The sequence below is a fragment of the Aulonocara stuartgranti genome (genome assembly GCF_965226115.1).
Source record: "Aulonocara stuartgranti genome assembly, chromosome: 7".
Lineage (NCBI taxonomy): Eukaryota > Metazoa > Chordata > Actinopteri > Cichliformes > Cichlidae > Aulonocara > Aulonocara stuartgranti.
In genome coordinates this window covers 27,902,717-27,918,626 of record NC_138945.1, presented here as the reverse complement: position 1 = coordinate 27,918,626, position 15,910 = coordinate 27,902,717, and the positions used below count along the sequence as shown (strand labels likewise).

The 15,910-nt window shown below is 39.4% G+C and overlaps 1 protein-coding gene across 1 annotated transcript; it reads right to left on the bottom strand.

Moving 5' to 3' along the window:
- Positions 1-1,740: 1,740 nt before the first annotated feature.
- adora2ab (adenosine A2a receptor b) lies at positions 1,741-14,380 on the bottom strand. Its single transcript, XM_082541014.1, has 5 exons — positions 14,345-14,380; positions 7,366-7,921; positions 7,086-7,217; positions 3,505-3,608; positions 1,741-3,041 (listed from the first exon to the last, which is right to left on the bottom strand). The coding sequence occupies exons 2-5, from the start codon at positions 7,560-7,562 to the stop codon at positions 2,083-2,085; spliced, it is 1,392 nt and encodes a 463-aa protein (XP_082397140.1). The 5' UTR covers positions 7,563-7,921; positions 14,345-14,380; the 3' UTR covers positions 1,741-2,082.
- Positions 14,381-15,910: the final 1,530 nt, after the last annotated feature.

Below are 15,910 nucleotides of genomic sequence, written 5' to 3'. Positions count from 1 at the left end.
GTATTCCTGGGTACTCTCTCTGGGATTGCTTTAGGGCACATAAAAGCTGGTTAATGTAGGTCTTTGCCACAGTGGAAGAGCTTTTTAATGAGAGAAGGGAAAGCATTATGGGATAATAAAAGACACCATCAAATGAACCTTCATTTGATTTCCATTGCATTAGGCTTATTGACTGGCGTCAGTGCCAGGCTGCTCTGTAAACATTTCTTACAGAGTGGTCTGTGGTCATGTGTATGTACTTTACCTATGTATGTGTGTCCTTTTCATAGTGTTATGCAAGCAAGCCTTACACTAAAAGCATCTACAATACAGGCATATGGGGTCATATCTGTACAGGCAAACAAGCTCTTTGTTTTGGATGGTTAGTGAACAACAGTGAACATGTGTTGCCCGGCACTGATCAAATCGCTGATCACAACAGCAGCAAAACAAACAGAGTTTTAGTTGTAAGGCCTGTGATGTCATCACACTTCTCACTTATAGAGTTACAACTGAGGAAGTGGAGACTGTCAGAAAACAAATACAGCACCTTACACAACAGAATCTGTTACATCCCACATCAGATCTGCACACTGTTAGACATCTCCACATATGATACCACATATTTTAAATACTTCAAGGTTTTTCTACAGAAAAAATCCTAGATGTGCAGGAACCTCTATCCAACTGATCGTGGCTCAAGAAGTTCGCCTTGTTGGGAGTTCGCCTTGACCGAGACTGTTCGAGCCGGGGCTCGAACAGTCTCGGTCGTTGTGTCCTTGGGCAAGACACTTCACCCGTTGCCTACTAGTGGTGGTCAAAGGGCCCGGTGGCGCCAGTGTCCGGCAGTCTCGCCTCCGTCAGTGCGAGTGTGTGGCTGGGCCAGTGTCCAGCCACCAGGGTGGATGTGGCTACAACGTAGCTTGCAATCACCATGTGTGTGTGTGAATGGACTGGACGTGTAAAGCTCTTTGGGGTCCTTAGGGACTATTAAAAAAAGCACTATACAAATACCAACCTCTAATAAAGCTCTGGGCTTCCTCAGAGGAATAGCACCTAGCTACTGGTACACATATGTGGATGATCCTCAGACTTCAGAGTAGCCACACCCTCAGACAAAAACTGGTCCATCCTAAGAACAAAACTCCCAAACATAATGCCAGATTTATAGGAGGAGTAAAGGAGGTCTTCTATTGCCATCTCTTATGTAGCAGGTTTGTAGAGAAACTCATGAGAATTTCTTCTCATGATATTATAGTGCACTTCAGACCCAGCCACACCCTTAGAGAAAAACTGGTTGATCTCAAGGACCAAACACAAACTGAGCAACATAGCGTATACTTCGCAGTGCATCAAGGAGAAACCAAGCAGTCACTTGTGAATGACCATCATTGAACGGAGGTGGTGACACCAGCTATCAGCCACCTACAATGCAGTCTTGAGATCCTTTCCCAGGTGCTTTAACCCCTACTCATACCTTCCCTGAGATGACCTCAATAGGGGCACAGTCTCTGAGTGGTTTCCCCCACAACCCCTGACGATGGTCATGACCAACATCTTTTTCACACTTTGGCTCATCTGATGACTCGCATGATCAATATTGGGTTAACAACCACCTCCAAGTGGAACAACCCACACTAGGGGGCAGTAGGTCACATCCTGTCATGTGACCTATTGAGGTCACTTCAGCCAAGGTGTTTTTGAAACAGAAGAAGCCTGTTGGATGAGAAGTGAAACATCTTCACAACTTAAAGTCTAGTTTCCTTCTTTTTTCACGCTCTTCAGAGTATCATAACCTGGATGAGTGACAAAGTTCAGTTCAGTGCTGCAGCACAAAAACACCACATAATTGTGACATATTTAAAGATATTTAATTTTGATGGCATACAAACAACACAGATAGCAAAAACCTGCACATTACAAAAAGTATATTATCTTTAAACATTAAAGTGCACATTAAAAAAAGAAACTCCAAACTAAAAAAATAAAATTTTACATTAAAAAAACAGATTTGCTGTCGAGGCTGATTTGCTGAAATTTCACGTTTGCAGAACATTCCGTGTGTTCTGAGAGCAAGATATTTGAAATAACTAAATGTCTTTGTCATGATATTTCTGTGATTTTTGAAGAAAGGGAACAGTCATTCTGTTTTAATGGGAATGCCTGAATATTTACAAAAGTAATGCAGCTTCCTCTGTCTTTCAACTCCAAAATATCTGTTGCTCCTCCCAGATTTGTGGCGGACGTTGCTGCTTCCTGTGCAGAAGATGCCAAAATACCTGGCTGATGCTGGACTTCTGATGGGGTGCCAGTTGCTTTTTGGTGTCCGTTGGGTGTATTACTGTTAGGTACAGAATCTAAAATCTCATGAGAGGCATTTGATGTAGTTTTCTCAGCACCGGAATCTGGAACATAACTATTTACCATTGTGCCACATGATAAATCCTCTTTACTCGTACGGGCAGATGTCTGCATGATACTAGTGCTCCTTACACCTCTGCCATCAGCACTTTCAACCCCGAACACATGCCCATCCCTCTTCCCCAGGATGTGCTGATAGAGAATCTTGCGAAAGGTATGTCTGAATTCTCGAAGGCGGTAGGCGTAGATAAAGGGATTCACCACAGAGTTGGCATGGGAGAGAATGATTGCAATGTTCATCACCCAGATGTGTGGGCGCTCACAGTCCTGGCAAATATGGTTGATGCAATTGATAATATGCACAGGAAGCCAGCACAGAGCAAACAAACCAACGATAATAGCCAGCGATTTTGCAGCGTGTACTTCCTTCTGCAGAATCGAACGAGATGAGCCAGAAGATGGAGTTTTCTGTCCAGGAGCAGGTACGTGTGCAACTTTGAGGCTCATCATTCGAAGCTGTCGGCGAGCTGCCATGAAGATATGGATATAGATGACCAACATTATCACCAAGGGCACCAGCACGCAGCCAAAGAAATTGAAATAGACCATATAGTCAAGGGGAACCACTTTCTCAAACAAGCAATCAGTCATTCCTTCAGGGCAGCCTTGGCTTTTGGTGGCAGTTGTAGTGGAGTTCCAACCTGTGTAAAGAAAACTGTGATTTATTGCCAGTTTCATCCAAAAGCAAAATTATAGGGTTTCAGCTCAGCTCAGTTTTCCTCAACAATCTCCTCAGCAGTTAGGACCACTTAAACATGCTTAAATATGCAACTTAAACATGAAAACATGAATAAATAAATGTATGCATGTCTCTCTTGCCACTGCCAGTGCAGATAAGAACACAAGACCTTTCTAGAAATACATTGTTGATGCATTTATCCATTTACACTATACAATGCAATAGAATTGTTGTAATAAGCAGTGGGAAGATATACAGACAGAAGCGGGGCATCCTCCCTTACACAAGAATAATGTTTGCTTGTTTGCATCAAAATACCTCCTCTGCATGATTTTGACTATGTAAAGGAAGGTCGTTTCATGTTTCACACAGCATCAATTAAAAGCATTGACTCTGTGTGGGAATTGGCAAAAATCTTTCCCCACCTGTGTTCCAGCCAAACATCGGTGTCAGGCCGATGCCCACTGAAAGAACCCAGCACAGTGCAATGATGCCCTTTGCCCTCTTCCCTGTCACCAGACTGTTGTACCTAAAAGTTTGAACAGAACACAAACATGCATTATATATGCAGCCAGTTGCTTTATCTACTCTGTCAGTGATAGCATTCCCTCGAGACAAAGTCAATACAGTTTAAATGAAGAGAAAATGATTTGTGCGCTGAAGCATTAACACTTTATTCATTTAATAAGCGAAAGCAGGACTTCAATTGGCCCGCTTTAAAATGCACTTACAGTAATCTGATTATCTCTGCAGTGCTGATGCCCATTTGTAGCTATGGTAATTAAAGACAGCACTAATCAAGTGTTCAAAAATCCCTTAAAAAAATAAGGATTTCTTAAAATTAAAAATATATTGATTTCATTAGGGCATTGAATTTTTTGTACAACACTCCCGTTGTGTTACATAAGTGTAAATGAAACTGCTGTTGTTGTAAAGGACATTTCCATTTAGGTCAAGTTACTAAATGAAAATCACATAGTGGATGCTAATATCAAATAATTTTCATGCTGACATGTCACATTTGAGTGATATATTTTAGCTTTAAAGGTAAAGTACTGTGAAAAAGTCTGGAGCTACTGCTGATTTCTTTATATTTTGCTTAGAAAGCTTGAATTCAAGAACATAAAGTTGTCAAATACAAATACATTTATATATGTATTTCTAATGAGGTCAGCTACAAAAATAACTGTTCCCATAGGCCAGGTTTTGCCTACTAATGCTCTGCACCAGAACCAAACCTACAAAACCTTAATGAAGGTGTGGACATGTATTTATTGTGGCCGGCCTTGTTATGCATGTTTCTGTTTCACAGCAAAAAAAAAAAAAAAACTCTTGAAGGATATTTAAGTGACTCATACAAATATGATTTATCAAGTTTTGCTGCAGCCAGTTAAGTCTAAATTTAACACTGGAAAAAAAGCTTGTGTTGTTTTAGTTGTGGGATTTATGATAGTTGGTGTTCATTTATTTGGAATGAGAGAGGGAAATGTCATCAGAAAGATAACACAGCACTGTAAACGCAGTGTAAAAGTTATGTCCTGTCCTGTACCTCTTCCCTTTCCCAGTCCTCACCCTGCACGTTTAGAGTCCAGTCCCTTTCTGCATTTCATTATTAATACTAGTATTTAGTATGTTGTATTTTTCAACTGCATTTTAAATTTTCAGTCACAAAGAAATGGTAATTAAAACATGATTAAAATGTCTCTACACATGCAATCGTCAAAAAATAAAACTGGAAATAAGGAAGAATTTGAACTGGTACAATTATATTAAGCCTGAAAGTCAATACTTGGTATCATTACCTTTATTCTTTATTCTTAGTTAAACTTTCTTGTAATTTCTTGAAGTAGGCTTTGGGAATAATTCTCCAGGCTTCTTGAAGGACATTCAAGGGTCTTTTTTGATAGTGTTGCATTCTATCCAGGTATGCTTTTACTGCATTGGCAGTGGGTTTGGGATTGTTGCCATGCTGAAAACTTAGACTAGTACCAATCAGATGCCTTCCAGATGGTACTGCATGGTGGATCAAAGTCTCATGGTATGTCTCTTGTTCGTAGTTCGGTGTCCAGCACCACTGGCAGTGCAACCCATGACAAAGCCTCTATGTTTCTTACAGATGGCTGTAGACTCTCAATGTTCTACTGCTCGCCTGACCTCCTCCATACATGTTGAAAACAACTTAAACCAAAAACTTTCGATTTGGATTCACCATTCGATAACCTTCTTGGGTAATTTGGCATATCTCAGCCCTTTTTCCCTGTTTCTTGACAGCCATTCTCCCACTGAGATCATTTTGGATGAGGCTTCAGTGAACAACAGATGGGTCAACTGAATGGCCAGAGAAATCTCTCAGGTTCTGTGTCAGGTTCTGGGTCTTTGCTCTGTTTTTTGATATTTCTTGAGGACATGACTTTCAGATACTGTTCATCTGCTGTAAATAAATTTTTTGGCCTGCCACTTCTTCTACCTTTGACTTATGTCTGTGCTGCCTTTGGCATTTTTCACAGATAAGATTCAACTAAAGAAGTGGAAACAAATTATGTATTTTTCAATAGACTGCTAGAAACAAAGTGTCTAAAGATATGGCTGAAAATGTCTTCAGTAAGGGTTGATTTTATTGGCTCAGTGTTTAGCTCTCTCGGATCTGGATTTACTGACCAATAGCTGTCCTTACAGCAATGCACAGTGTGGTCAAGTCTCTAATGTTTTGTGAAACCACTTAGTGGATCCTTGATTACTGTGGTCTATGCTGAGCACCACACTCAGTCAGTAAATGAAGATTTTAAGAGGACCTCAAGTCTCTTTGCTATACTTCTCCGGATGCTTACCGGATGCCCGTGGTGGCTGTAATTACTTAAATCTTTAAAACAGATACTAATTAAATCTGGTTCTATTATGTGTTGACACAACACTGGTTTAGCTCCCGAGTTAGGTGCCGTTTTCTATGTTTCAATGATTAATTGTTATGAAAATGGTCAAGTACAACAACTGTTTGAAAACTGAGTGAAAAAGCAGCCATTGTCAAAGAAAGACCAGAAAGCCTGGTAAAAATACTGCTCAAGACCGCTTTGAAAGAAATTACAAACAAGTCCCCAGGAGGACCCAGGACACGCTGGGGAGATTACATCTCTCAACTAGTTTGGGAACGCCTTGGCATTCCTACTCCCATTTGAGCACAAAGAGGTGACTCCGGAGAGGGAGGTCTGGGCTTCTCTGATTAGTTGTCACGCCGCCTCAGGTAAGTGGTAGAAAATGAATGGATGGATAAAAGCATTGGAAATATAAAGAAAGAGGGTTTGCTCATGTCTTTGCACAGCACTGTATTGAAATCTTCATATGCACAACTTTTGATGCAGGAAAAGAATTAATTCAGAAACCTGATTAAGGAAATAGAAGTTTGAAAATCACTATGAATTATCAGTATACCCAGCATCACCTTGCATACACTGACTTAACTGTCTGTGTATTTTTGACTGAGCTGTTGCATGGCCAACCTGGTAGCACTAGGCTTCGTAAAGCCTCCTAATAACTACATGATTAGTTGTTCTCTGGTCATTGGTGCTGGGGCTGTGTCACATAAAGACACAATCAAACTGTTATGCAACCGCTTATGCAAATGCGTCACCTGCTTTGGATTATGGCTCGGTGGTGTGTCAACAGATGTGTTGCAGAAACAAGGAGCTTTGTTTTAAGCTTCTAAATAAATGATCCATTAAAGAGCAATACTATTTGAATGCTGCTGATTTACATGAATGCTAATCATGAAAGCTTTAAGTAGATTTAACCAGTTCACCTTCAACAATACTAACTCAATTAAGCCTGTCGAGCGATGGAGCCATGTTTGTCCGCAGCTGGACAAATTAGCCTTCAGTTAAAAATAGGATCTCTCTATAATTTAATGCCCTTTGCTACACCACTGCAGTGCATGTGAACATTTGACATCTGCTGCTGATTCTGCAGCTGGAATGTATGATATCTCAGTTGAAGTTTCATTACTTTCTCTCACCTGAGTGGGTTTTTGATTGCGATGTAGCGGTCCACAGCAATAGCCAGCAGACTAAAGATGGAGCTCTGAGTGAGCACGAGGACGAAGCAAGCGATGAACAGGCAGCCGTAGAAATTTGCACAGAAACCAGTACTGAAAACATCACAGATTCAAAAAGGGTGTTTATCACTACAAACCCTGCCAAAAAAAGCAACAGTACATTGTGACAGATCTTGTAGTAAAGGATGCAGATAACACAAAATTTGTCTCATTTCCAAACTGAATAAGAAGGAAACAATACCTAATAGCGATAGCGAAGGGAATCGCCAGCAGTCCCACAGCAATATCAGCGATTGCCAGTGACACTACAAAGAAGTTGGTGATGCTCTGCAGGTTGGAGTTGAGGCAGACAGACCAGCAGACCAGGACATTCCCAGCCACAGACAGGCAAGCAATCACCAGCTCCAGGCCAATATAGACCAGACTGCTATTCGGCATGGTTGTTTTATTCCACGTTTTTGCTTTCTTTGTGCCGTCATCCCACACACTCAGCTGCTTCACATGTTTTTAGACTAAATACCTGCTCGCCAAACCACATGGTATGACTGAACAACAGAGCGACTGTGTCACAAAAGGACAGCCAAGGCAGGAAGTTCCCACCACAAGCCAGTGCACTTTGAGGTCTTCTCGCACCCTTTGGCGTCACAAACCCTGCGTCAGTCTGTTTGTCTTCCTCTTTCTTTTTGTGTCTTAAAAAAATAACAATCTCTGTTCTGTTGGGTAAACTTGGTCACAGGTGGCAGTAGAATGCACAGGAGGGAAGTTTCCACAGTGGCTGCAAAATTAAGAGCAGTGTTCTGGAGAGAAAGAAAGAGAACACAGTATCTCTGTAAAAACAGATTGCAGGCCGTACACATACACATACAGGATTTGAAAAAAAAAGAAACGAAAAAAAAAAAAAGCCATTTATCTCTAGAAGACAAGGGGGCAGGTGTTTTTTTTAACCATACAGGGCCAAAGCAGACAGCCCAACAATGGACCTTTTATTTTAGGAAAGATTTCCCAAAACCCTTCTACGTGCTAATCATTCCCCAGACTGGCATGGTTTCCTATGAAGTCACTGATAATAACGCAAAATAAACCACCCATAAATTTCAAAGAAATTGTTCTATTACTGGATTTTCTTTGCTGGGCGTTTTACTACATTTCTCGACTCTGTATGTTAGGTCTATTATAGGAACACATTACAAAATGATAACCTTCAAAAATAGACCTGTATTCAGTTTGCTGAGGTAAACCACAGGGTAGTGAGAAGGAGAAACAGGTCAAGGATGCACTAAGCCTGGAAAGCAGGTAGTGCATTATTGTTCTAATAACTAAACTCGTTGTAGAAGTTCGTGTGGAAGCCTGCTTGGAATTTTAATGAGATATTGCAGATTAGTGTGTTGAACCTTTTTTTCTTCTTTGTAAAATGTTAAAACACTATGTGTGGGGTGAACAAGTACTGGTCCAACCCAACGGGCTTAATCATTTCCGGACTGAGTTTATAAAAAGACTGATAATGCTTGTGGCTGGAGGCCACAAGACTAATTTTGCATAAAGCCCAGAGAAAGTAGGGAAACCACCTAGCTCAGCTTTGTCTAAGACCAACAATATGCCTTACAGATTAAAAAGCTCACTTATTAAACTACTTTATCTCATTTCCTTAATCAATGCACAAACCGATACAAAATTAAATGAAAGGTGTGTTGGTTGTACTCTCAGCTTTCTTTTCCAATGGATTCTGGGAACTGTGGTGCATTAAGTAAAATACATGAGATTTTATAACTTGGACCCCACATTCCTAGGACAAACGTAATTGGAGATGTTTGAAAATAATTCTCAGGTGGCTTTGTGTCTTGTCACTATAAGTGTCTAAGTCCTGTTGTAATTCTTCATGGCATCAATCTAACAAGCTGCTGGAAATATTCTTCAAAGATTTTGGCCTATGTTGACACAATAGCATCACACAGTTGTTACAGATTTGTTGTTTGAAAATCCATGATGTATATATCCTGTTCCGCCACATCCCAAATATGATCTATTGGAGTGAGATCAGGAGACCGTGGAGGCCAACTGAGTGCTGCAAGCTCAGTTGTGTTCCAGAAATGCATTGTCCTAATGGGAGAAAAAAACTGGCTCAGATAAACTGCTCAGTCTCTCTTCCACTCGACCTGACATCAACCTATTGATGAGCTTTGTGTTTTGGTTAGGTTGAGGTTAATAAATCATTTTATATTTAAGTAAACTTCTTGCATGAATTCCCTCCTTGTCATCTACTTTGAACCAGTTCGTGTTAACCTACTAACTTAGCTTGTGGTTTGCCAAATGCTTATCTAAGTTGAACTGGGTCTTGAGTACAGCTAAAGTAGTTGTGGTATTTATCATTGTGACAAATATCCTATTGAGTTCTACACAAGACAGCATTAGTTTGGATTTGTTGTTGTTATTATGTGGTTGATGATGGAAGAGACCAGCATTAGTATTGTACTTGGCTGTTATATATATATATATATATATATATATATATATATATATATATATATATATATATATATATATATATATATATATATATGTGTGTGTGTGTGTGTATATATATATATATATATATATATATATATATATATATATATATATATGTGTGTGTGTGTGTGTGTATATATACACATATATATATAGTAAATGGAAAATGGTAAATGGCCTGTATTTGTATAGTGCTTTACTTAGTCCCTAAGGACCCCAAAGCGCTTTACACGTTCAGTCATCCACCCATTCACACACACATACATATATAGGTAAGTAAGTAAGGCACAGGAGTGCATGCATCCTCCTTTGTATGCTTAATTGTCTGATCTCAATAACAGACCAAACATGTTTTCTCTTCAGTGTGACAGAATGTGGTTGAAGACAATGTCTTTGGAGAATTTCCCTGTTTTCCAGGAAGCTCCCAGTTTCTGGTTGCTTTTTGGTGCTGGTAGAATTGCATAAATACCCACCACAAGTATCTGTCTGAAGACCAGGGTTAAGACGAGGGTTAAGATTAACTTATACTGAATAACTAGGATTAGGGAGCATAAACTCTGTGACTGGTGCTTCACTATTGTATTTTTTCTTGTGGGTTTCTGGCCTTACTAAACACATGGCTGGACTGATCTTGTGGTGTAACTATGTTGCAAAGTTAACCTTGAATAGTGTTGCGAAATATTTAGCTTAGTAATTTTTGTCTGGTAGCTTTGCGGTAGACCCCATTAACTGCTTTGATTTGCTGTGAGCTTTGTTGTAGCTTGGTTCCCTCTTCGTTGGTGTCTTGGACATTTTGGTTAGCGTGGAAGTTTTTGTTTGTAGGAACCTTGTTGTGTGTTACTGTGGTTGATGCTCATACTTTAATTCCAGCTTTGGTTGTCTATTGCTGGAGTTTTGGCAATGCAATGTTGTGTTGGTGTGTATGTGGTGTTGGGCAGTTCTGATGAGATCTGGTGCTCATTTAGGTAGCAACGATTAGATTTTCACTTGCTGTTCCTAGGGTAATTGATTTTTTTGCTTTGTTTTGTCTCCCCCTTGTTGAATCAATTTGCAAGGATAGATTTGCTATCTAGAGCAGATACTACTTGGACTACACAGTCACGTGGTTATCGTTTGTGGGCCTGGTTGTGTGGTTGCCATTTTAATAAATGGAGATGTTTTAATCTTGCCTTCTGTTATTGCTTTTTCTCTTTCCAGAATAATTCGAGATGCCAACAAGGAGCCTTCATGTTTTTTGTTTGTGTTTGGTTTTGTTTTGTTGTTGTTGTTTGTTTTTTTTGTTTTGTTTTTTTATTTTGGGGGGGGGGGGGGGGTAAACTAGTAAACTACTTGGTTGAACTCCCTCCTTGTCTCCTACTTTAAGCCAGTTTGTGATAACTATGGCATTTAACGATGTGTAGTTGCCACTAAGGAGGCCAACATGTGCCAAGAAAATATCAGTGGACCACTATTAGCAGCCTGATAAAAAGCAGGAAGGATCCACGCTTCCATGCTGTTTGCACTAAAATTCTGAAACTACCATCCAAATGTTGCATTAGAAATCTAGACTTATCAGACCAGGCAATGTTTTCCAATCTTCTATTCTCCAATTTTGGCAAGTCTGTGCAAACTGTAGCCTCAGTTTCCTGTTTGACAGGTTCAGAGATGCTCTTCTGCATACCTTGTCGTGTAAGAGGTGGTTATCTGAGTTACTATTTCCTTCCTATCAACCCAAAGCAGTGTTGCCATTCTTCTCTGATCTCTAACACCAACAAGGCATTGACTACATGTGACATTGCAAGCCAATTAAATAACAGTTGTTCCCCATTCTGATGCTTGGTTTCATGGTTACCTGACAAAATACATTGAAGAGCTGGTATTTGTAATGTAATATGAATTGTCATGGTGGAGGCTTTCATCAGCAGAAAAATCTGTGAAACTCATTAAAACCCATTTAAACATCCACAAATCTCCTTCACATTTCCAGGCCAGTCCCAGCCTTATGTTTGGCACCTGTATTTTAGATGATCTCAAGTTGTTGTCGTTTCATAGTATTCTCTTAAATCCCTCCAGTGAGAATAAACTAAAAGTAATATTACACTGAGGAATATTCTTCAGAGACTCAGCAACAGCTTCTTAGTACTCACCCCCTCTGCATTAAATTCTAAACTTTCCCTTTACCCTTAAGTGTGGGCTGGCTGATTGGAAGCTCAAGGGTGTAACTGCTGTTGGAACATGGTAATGACGCCTTCTTAGTTTACCTGATCAAAACATTGATATGACTAAATCTGACTTTCTTTCAAGATTTTTCCTGAAAAAAAAAGAACTATAGTAGACTTACAATACACTGATAACCAGCATGTTCCTTTGCCTGAGATTATATTTTTGAGGTATGTTCAATTTCTGTGAGCAGATCATGACATGGTCCTACCAAGCCTTTTTTTTAGGTTAATAATAAAACATGTTCGGTCATTTTTATTGATTACATCTTTATTATACCAAAACTATTCTGAGAGAACAGTGGAAGTTACTGAATACAGTGAAAGCAAACTTGATACAACCAACTTCCTGGTCTAGATACGAGATAAGATTTGACGATTTGATAAGATTTGAAGTGTTTCTTAGTACAAGACTTATTCACACAAATTCCTATAAGCACCCTGTTTAATGCTTGATAGTTTTTAATGTAAAATTCACAGTCTGGTGGATGCACTGGGGGCAACTCGGGGTTCAGTGTCTTGTCAAGGTCTTGTCAAGGCATGTCTTTTGTCCTGCCTTCCTTCTCCCACCACAACTGGTCATGGCAGATGGCCGCCCTTCCCTGAGCCTGGTTTTTCCTCCCCACTGTTGCCAAAGTGCTTGGTCATAGGGGCTCATTTGGTTGTTGGGTTTTTCTCTGTATGTATTATTGTAGGGTCTGCCTTACAATATAAAGCACCTTGAGGTGACTCTTGTTGTGCTTTGGCGCTTTATAAATAAAATGGAATTGAATTGAAAATTGAAAAGGATTTTTTGACACGCATGCTAGAAGGGTCAGGGATCAAACCACTGACCTACAAAAAAGATGATGAACTCCTTCACCTCCTGAGTCACAGCCACCTAATCCACAACAAAAACACCCTAAACAAAAAATAATTAAGAAAATAAATATATGTAGGAGTATTGGCATCAACCGAAATGTTATTTTTTTGGTTTTTTTTGCATGTGTAAAAGTGTAAAAGGTATGAGCTATCCATCCTCATAAGCTGCTTTGATCTCCTTGCGTCAGTAAGACATAAAATACTTCTGTTCATACTTAATGCCTTTTAGGACTGTGACTCAATTTCAGTATTAAACGTAAAGTAATCTGAAAAATGTTGATATTATTGTAATATTTGTGAGAGGTTTTTTAAAGTTTCAGTTTTAAGTTTCAGCTTAATTTCATTGCAGTGTATTGAGTAATATCAAAGAACTGCAATACCGTGCATGGAAAATAAGATTTTTCCCTTTCAGTGCTGAGCTATATTGTGTGAATTTGATTTCAATATAGATGGATTTTCCATACTCTACTTACACTAAGTAGCGATATCCTGTGTGTTGCAGTTAATCCCCAGGCATTATCATAAATAGATATTTTATTGCTATATGCATCTGTGCTGTATGCTCTGTAGATGTGCTCTCACAGCCAGCAAAACATATAAAGTGAAATAACAGCTGTTTATTGTCCCTAAAGACATTCATGAATGTTTAAATACAGTTTCAGATGCACATTTCATACTCTGCTGATCACATATGTGCAGCTCTACTTGCATTAATCCTGGCAGTACACTGGACCAAAGTCCGACTTTTCCCTCTTTTATTCTCCTACTGGAGCTTTCTTAGAAGCAAAAGGAATTTAAAAACCAGGCTTGGTCCAGCAGATTTACAAAACTGAAGCAAGAGACTGCATGAGCATGGAAAACTTTCAGAGTTTGATTGAGAAAACTAAATTGGACTTTTAGTTTAGAGACTATAACATAAGATATACATTCTGAGTTTACCTAATACTTTTCCAGTACATTGCTTTAACCTTCCCCTTCACTTTACCATTATGGTCATAGCTGTACATATATATAGATTCTCATAGCAGCCTTGGAGGAAGTGATAAGAAAATACACATCCTGCTGGAGGGGATCTGCCAGAGTCCTGCCAATCAATGTGCAAGTTCACCAAAAGTCAAACAAATATAAGAAAATTTGGTTTTGTTACTCCTGGCAGCACTGTGGGTATGAGGGAATGAGGAATGAGGGAAGAACTGATCTGACAACATACTGGGAATTCCTGACAGCAGGAACAGACAGGACAACGGAGAGGTAAACAATGTGCAGGGCAACCGAAAAGCTTCAAAACGGTGTAATATAATATTTGCCCTGTGACGGAAAAATACGTACTAACTACATGAACTGAGGTACAGTGAATGCACTGCTTCATCTTATTATAACAAGTTTACTACATTACTACATCTTTTTCAAACTTCAGCCGCGTTAAAAAACAATTTTCAGTAAAACGTCCCCACTCCATTGCAATAAAACTTTAATATATAAAATAATGACACTTTGATTTACTGGTTGAAGAATAAGGAGTAATCCAAGCGTGTCAGACGTACCGATGTTATTTGAGTGGGCGTTTACCCGGGAGACACCTGTTCCTCTGTCAACTTACAACTTCGACTTACTAATTATGTCTGAATAGGAAGAAAGCTATTAGTTATTTCTTACCTTATTTTTAGAGCGATTGGGAGGGGGGGGGGGGGGGGGCGTCCTTTTTCCTCCACGTGTTCAGATGATCACTGTTCCCGCAGTAAATTCAAATTTAATAAATTAAAAGCGCTGAAAAAAAAGATCAAAAAAGGGGGGAAGAATTTAAACCGGCAGACGAGGCAGTGCGTATGTTTGACAGGAGAGGTCTGAAGGTGAGCACCGACTCGATGCAACAGGAAAACGCTCACCCGCAGCCTCGCCTCGCTTCTCGAGTGTGTAGGCTGATTATACTGCTTAAGTTGTGGGGACATAAATCTGTTTAGTCATACTCTTTTGGGTCCCGCCTTCTTTTTGAGAGCAAAGCCAAAGCCGTTGCTATGAGCCACTAATTTTTCGAGTGTGGACTGAACTCTGGTTAAAGTCAAGAAAATGATATATTTAGGTACGGTTTGGAGTTGGAAAGGCTTGGAAATAAATTCAGGTCGGCGCAGTGTTGTTGATGTTAGAAACACGACTGTGTGTGGGTGAGTGGCCTAGAGGAATGGAAATAACCGATCATAGAAGAAAGAAAGTGATATTTAAAGAGCAGAACTCAATTAAAATAAATAACACACCGACTACTACTTCCATATCAATAAATAAACAGCCATAACGTGTCCTCTGAGCTCGCCAATTTATTTATTTAGTCGGAATTAGTGTGTTTGTACATTACACGTCAAATAGTACTATAAACTGTGCATATCCTGAATGATTATGCGCGGTGGAGTTCCGCTATACTGTGCTGAGTGATGATTTGTCATACACCAAACTGCGGTATGTAAAGAACCAAAGAATGCTGTATGCAAAATGTCAGTTTTTATGGCATCCTTTGAGTCATGTGACGAGTTTATTATATCAGTGGTTTGGGAGTCAGATATTAGTTCTGGTTCCTGCTTCTAATAAATTATGCATTAACTTTACATTTGAAGTAAAATAAAAAGCTGCTCTTACAGGCTATTCAGGACTTTATCAAATATGGTGCACATTAAAAAAAACACATGGGAAAAGCTCAAATCCGTACTGCATGGTGTTAATCTTTTGGATGTTCGGGCATCACTACTAAAAAAGGAAGAAAGATGGAAATCACTGTATGGGTTCAGAAAAACTTTAAATAAAACAACAACAAACAAAGTTTGTTGGTGCATCCAAGTTAAACTATGCAGGAATCTCAAAGATGCCAAAAACTGTCCCTCTAATGATCACTTGAGGCTGGTTTCAAAAGCGAGTCATTTCCCACAGAGTCATGTTAAAAATACAAAAGTTAACTATACAATCTTATAGGTATAGTTTTCCCTTAATAACGTAACCTTTGAGATACTGATAAGGGTTAAACTTAGGGAAGTGACTGCTTTGATTGTCAGATGTGGTAACAAAGGGAACTGTAACCAATACCTGTCTGTTAGTGCTCATGTCCTCTAATTCGACTCACTGACTGAAACCTTTACACTACAGTGCTTTTAGGAGCACATAATGGAGTGATCTGATTTAATATTACAGCTTGCTGTGTCTTAAGAAGCTTGAGCTTTTTTAGTTTCTGTATAGTGA